This window comes from Salvelinus sp. IW2-2015, linkage group LG18 (genome assembly GCF_002910315.2).
Source record: "Salvelinus sp. IW2-2015 linkage group LG18, ASM291031v2, whole genome shotgun sequence".
Lineage (NCBI taxonomy): Eukaryota > Metazoa > Chordata > Actinopteri > Salmoniformes > Salmonidae > Salvelinus > Salvelinus sp. IW2-2015.
This window is the reverse complement of record NC_036858.1, coordinates 15,713,062-15,718,988: the sequence shown is the minus strand read 5'-3', so window position 1 is coordinate 15,718,988 and position 5,927 is coordinate 15,713,062. Positions and strand designations below refer to the sequence as shown.

General features: G+C 40.9%; 1 protein-coding gene across 5 annotated transcripts in view; it reads left to right on the top strand.

The window, feature by feature from the left end:
* Window positions 1–5,927, top strand: part of adam11 (ADAM metallopeptidase domain 11) — a 64,720-nt gene that overhangs the window by 16,868 nt on the left and 41,925 nt on the right. Inside the window, exon 1 of one of the 5 annotated variants that reach the window (XM_024008373.2) lies at window positions 1,676–1,729. The exons of the other annotated variants lie outside the window; for them this stretch is intronic. Coding sequence (XP_023864141.1) covers window positions 1,727–1,729 — 3 coding nt within the window. The 5' untranslated portion in view covers window positions 1,676–1,726. Of the gene's footprint in view, window positions 1–1,675; window positions 1,730–5,927 lie in introns of those variants that run through there. 5 annotated transcript variants of the gene reach the window in all.

The following is a 5,927-nucleotide window of genomic DNA, read 5'->3' as shown; positions in this document are numbered from 1 at the left end:
CACGCAATGATCAACCAGTTTGACAGAGCTTGAAGAATTTGAAAGAGTAATGGGAAAATGTGTGCACAATCCAGGTGTGGAAAGCACTTAGAGGCTACCCAGACTCAGCTGTAATCGCTGCAAAGGTGATTCTAACATGCATTGCCTCATGGGGTGAATATTTATGTAATCAAGATATGTTAGTGTTTTATTTATTTGGACGTCGTTATAGCATTTTTCTTCTCACTTGATATTAGAGTTTTTTGTGTAGATTTGTTGTCAATTTTTTTTAACAATTAATTCATTTTAACCCACTTTGTAACACAGCAAAAAAAATTGAAAAAAGTCAAGGGTGTGAATACTTTCTGAAGGCACTGTACCTTTTTATAACCTTGGTCAGCCTTGCCTCAGTCCTTTCCTACACCCTAAGTGTACCATGTATTTCTCCATGTGTAAAGTACTTATAATAGTACTTAAAGTAATATTTTACTTAAGTTTTTTGGGTATCTACTTTACTTTATTATTTATGTTTTCCAACTTTTACTTCACTACATCCTAAATAAAATAAATGTACTTTTTACTCCATACATTTTCCCTGACACCCAAATACTTCATTACATTTTGACAAGAAAATGTCCAATTGACGCACTTATCAAGGTCATCCTACTGTCTCTGATCTGGCGGACTCACTAAACCAAATGCTTTGCCTGTAACTATGTTGGAGTGTGCCCCTGGCTATCGGTTAATAAAAAAATGGGGGTGTCTGGTTTGTATATTGAGCAATTCCATTTACTTTGTGATACTTAAGTACATTTAAAACCAAATACTTTACTCAAGTTGTAGTATTTTACTGGATGACTTTCACTTTTACTTTAGTCATTTCTATTTAGGTATCTTTACCTTTACTCAAGTTACAATTGAGTACTTTTTCCACCACTGATTTCTCTCCCTATTGTGCTCTCTCTACACACACACACACACACACACACACACACACACACACACACACTCCTCCTAACTTTTCTCCCGCCTCTCTCTCCCAGCCTGTCCATCTAGCCCAGAGCAGTTTCCTGGTGGAAACCTTGGCAAATCTTTCATCCTGGACTTGGAGCTGAACCAGTGAGTTGACACACTGCTCTGACCATCACTAGCATTCTATACAATACAGGATTGTGTTCAATTCAGCTTCTATTCAGGACATTTTCATTCAAGTCACGAATAAAAAAAAAAAGCCAATGTCCCTATGGTTTTGTTGAATTTGAATTAACTCCCGAATTGGCTGAATTAAACAAAACGGAATTTACCCCAACCTGATAACAATCCATCTGAGGTTCTTCACTAGAATGGAATGTCTAAAACATTGTAGATGATGTAACATTTTGAGGCTCGTAGACTAAAGCTAATACGGCATATACTCGCCTCTCCTCCTCACCAACACATTGGACACATTATTCTAATGGATTGTGTTCATATAGCGATCCTCACTAGCTCTCAAAGCGTTTTTTCATGCGTAGAGGTAACTGTCCCCATCCTCACCACCCCTTTTCTAATCAATGCCTCCATCATCCAATTGGATTTGTATAGGCTTTTAACAAAGTGTTTTGTATGCGCTTGTCTCTTGAATGATTATGCTGAATGGGAAAGTCATTGTCTCGCTCTCTCTCTTCCCTCTCTCTTTTCCCCCAGCATCTCCTGTTTCGGATTATGTGGAGCGGCACTTTGACGACGAAGGAGGCCGTCTCAAAACATGGTAGAACTTGTTTTCGTCCGTCCGTCCTCCATCATCCATCCACTAGGGTGTAGCAATGAAGGTTGGCTGATGAGTGGTCTAGTATGATCATCAAACGCAACACCTCAAGCATTCAAAGATGACTTAATAGTGCTTATAAGTGTGCTATAACACACATAACAAAGATTATGACGCATTACTAACGATCGTGCTGCTCATTGGCATAGGACTTTTAAACATCAACACTGATTGTTGTTATAATGCGTGTATGACCCTTGGGTAAAAAGTGCAATTATGAAGCACTAATTCACTGTCATTTATAAGTGATGAATGATACTTATAATGCATTACGAGTATTGGTATGACGAATTGATGAGCCTATACAAGTCTTTAGTGTGTCTATAACTATGCGATACTGTATTATGTACTCCAGGTGGTGTGTGTGTGTGTGTCAGAGATATATTTGGAGACTGAGAGGTGTCTTGTTCCTGCAGACATGAATAGCTAGTCCTGCGGTGCGGAAGTTTGAATGAAATTGGAGAGATGCAATTACAGCCGGTCGTTTTGCAAGGTCACTGTCTAACCCTTTTTAAGGTGCCCGAGACGACTTAAACCGAAAATTATTCACGCTAGATAGTGCAACGTCATGTATTGTTTAGTTCGAATTTGGTCTAGTCTTATTTCTCGTTTTGTCTTGTCGTTTGTCCTCGAGTTGATGGTAAATAAAAACACTTGAAAAACTCAGTAGCTTTCTGCCATCTTGGAATTGGCACTTTCCCTCCTATTTTGGCCACCTCTCTCCCTTAGTTGAGACTTGCAGCAGTATTTGATAGGGCTGTAACAAAACAGTTATTCTAGTTGTCAGTACCAATTAGCATCCGTCATTCTCATTGGCTGTGTCCTTGGATAGGTGTGGCATCTCATTCAACTCCTCCCTTAATGGGTGTCCCCTCTCTTCTGTTCATTAACAAACAAGTGGTTCTGCAAAGTCAGCAGTGCTGCTGAGTTGCCCTTCATTCAGATATTAGCTGCATTCCACTCGTTGATCATGCAATGGAAGTCATCACAGGCTCCAGAACAAGAAGTTCCGCTGTATCACAACCGGCCCGTGATTGGGAGTCCATAGGCAGCGCACAATTGGCCAGTGTCGTTAGGTTGCGGGGTAGGCCTCGTTGTCAATAAGAATTTGTTCTTAACTGACTTGCCTAGTTAAATAAAGGTTAAATAATAATAAATAAAAACTAATAAATGATGGGTGTGTGCGTTTCTACTGAGCGTGTCCTCCGCAGAGTCCCCCACTCCCAGGGTCGACTGCCGATCTTTTAGTTCCGTTTCGACTATTGACTGCTGTGCGGAAACTTTTAGCTGGTTGTATCGGTGCGAGCTGCACCTTCTACATGTCACCTCACTCAAACCTTCCATTTTTGGGGCTGCTAAACCATGATTTGGTCAACAGTAAAGTGCGTTATCCTCATGATTCCTGTATTGGAGGTGTCTGACTTGCTGCTGTGCCTGTTTTCGGTGGCCTGCTGCTGTGCCTGTTTTCTGTTGGGCCTGCTGCTGTGCCTGTTTCATGGGCCTGCCTGCCTGTGCCTGTTTCGGTGGCTGCTGCGTGCCTGATCGGTGGCCCTGCTGCTGTGCCTGTTTCGGTGGTGCCTGCTGCTGTGCCTGTTTTGTGGGGTGGGCCTGCTGCTGTGCCTGTTTCGGTGGGCCTGCTGCTGTGCCTGTTTCGGTGGGCCTGCTGCTGTGCCTGTTTCGGTGGGCCTGCTGCTGGGCCTGTTTCGATGGCCCTGCTGCTGTGCCTGTTTCGATGGCCCTGCTGCTGTGCCTGTTTCGATGGCCCTGCTGCTGTGCCTGTTTCGGTGGGCCTGCTGATGTGATTAGCGAGCCACTCTCCTCTCCGGGAGAAAGAAATGCGTTGTGATTGTAAAACATTTCAAATTGCAATTGCATTTTACCTACAAACAATTTCATGTTTGTAGGTAAAATATTTATTTCTCAATATTGAGCTCAGTAGCAACTATTTTACAAACAAGATATTTGATATGGCTTTTAGAAACATTTCAATTTTTTATTAGGACATTTACATTAACTGTTAGATTTGAACATGGCTACTAGGAGTGGGTATTATATTTAGAGTTGGCGATCTAGATGAAGTGTTTTGAGTTTTACACTTCCTCAAGTGGTGAATTAGCCCCAAATGAATTAGCCTATGATATAAGTGTACAAGAACATTTTAAATAACATTCTGAAGCCTTATTTTCGACAGTAAAATATAACAACACAATGGCCTATTTGTCAAACCAAAATTCGTGACAATCAGTGGATTAGGTTGCACATCAAAATATTGAATCATATTGAAATATGCATTCCTGCATGTTAGATGAAACAACTTATTTCTTGAATAGCATCTCAGTAGTCTATTATACCTGAATGACTTGAATGATCCCCCTCCATCCTGCCTCTCCTCTGAAAGTGTGTGTGTGTGTGTGTGTGTGTGTGTATGCGTGGATGTGTCCAGCCTCTCCTCCTCTGAAAGGACACTCAATCCACCTCGTTCACTAATGGCCGCAGTAGAGTGTGAGCCAATCTGATTTCCTCCACTTATCCTTGTAATCCTGCCCTTTTATTTATTTATTTATTTATTTATCTCAGTCCCGTGCTAAGTGCTCTGACTGGGCTTCCTTTCTAATTGGTATGAATGGCCCCAGGGTCTCACCCACTAAAGACACAGGAGAAATTAAGCTAACGCTAAGCTAGAGTTTATTATGGCTAGCTCATGCTAAACCGCTACCAATGATACTTTTAACTAAGCCAAGATGGGACAAATGGGTCTATTTACAGTGGAAACCATAGAAGCACAGTTGGCAGGACAAGGAACGACATGGGCAGAACCAAGCAAGAGCTAACGTGATCCTATTGGTGCAATTTATCATGCATTTGCTCATTTCTGTTAGTGAACGCCTACTCTCTGAAGTGCTGAATGTGCAAGCCAAGAACTCTTAACTGCCATTGCGCTCCTCCAAACAAAGCCCGTTTTTAAAAACTTTGGCAAAGGGTMAAATCTACAAAACTTAGTGCGCTCTGTTCATAACAGATTTTAGTTTTGGGAACAGAAAACTGTATTAAGATCAAGTGTTTCATCTATGAGAAAAGTTGCGGAATGTTGGCCCAGTTTCATCTTGCTCCATCTTCTCCCTCTGCCTGTGCGCGCACGCACGCACACACGCAGAACTTTATCTCATCGCCATATTTGGTGGTGAGTGGAAGCCCCCACTGAATGCTTCAGGTTTTTACTGCTCCCACGCTAAACCGCTACAGGAGAGAAATTAAGCTAANACAGGAGAGAAATTAAGCTAAGCTACACTAAGGGTCATTATGGCTAGCTCATACACAATCTTGCCTTCATTCTGGAAAAAAAACTGGACGGATGCATGTTGCTGGAAAGGGATCGGCCATGTTGCTTGTGTGTTTCAGACCAGTGCAGATTAAAACTTCTTGTCAATAGGGGGGCGCCATTTCGACTTTGTAAAAATTYGTTCCCAAATTAAACTGCCTCGTACTCAATTCTTGCTCGTACAATATGCATATTATTATTACTATTGGATAGAAAACACTCTCTAGTTTCTAAAACCGTTTGAATTATATGACTGTCATCTGAAGAAGTTGTGCAGAAGGTTAGGTGAAAAAATTAATATATTTGCCTGGTTTATTCTTTATCGCTACTGTTGGCTTTGAATCGGCTGTTGTGTGGTTGGCTATTGTAGTAAGTAAATATAATGCTAAATTGTGTTTTTCGCTGTAGAAACACTTAAAGAATCTGAAATATTGGCTGGATTCCAAAGATCTTTGTCTTTCATTTGCTGTACGCTGTGTACTTTTTCAATAAATGGTTTTCATGATGAGTATTTGGTAATTCACGTTGCTTCCTGTAGTTATTCTAGTTGACTTGGGTGAGAGTTTTGTGATGGTGGCTGCAATGCTAAAAACTAAGATTTATACCCGCTGAATATAGCAAATATCTTCGACACAAAACATATGCTATATTTCCAATAAATATGGTTATCAGAACTGTCATCTTGATGAATGTTGTTTCTTGGTTTAGTGACTATTTATATCTTTATTTGGTCGAATTTTGTGATAGCTACCTATGGCAGGAAAAAAAATGGTGGGAAAAAAAAAGTTGTGTCCTTTTGCTATGGTGGTTAGCTAATAGAAA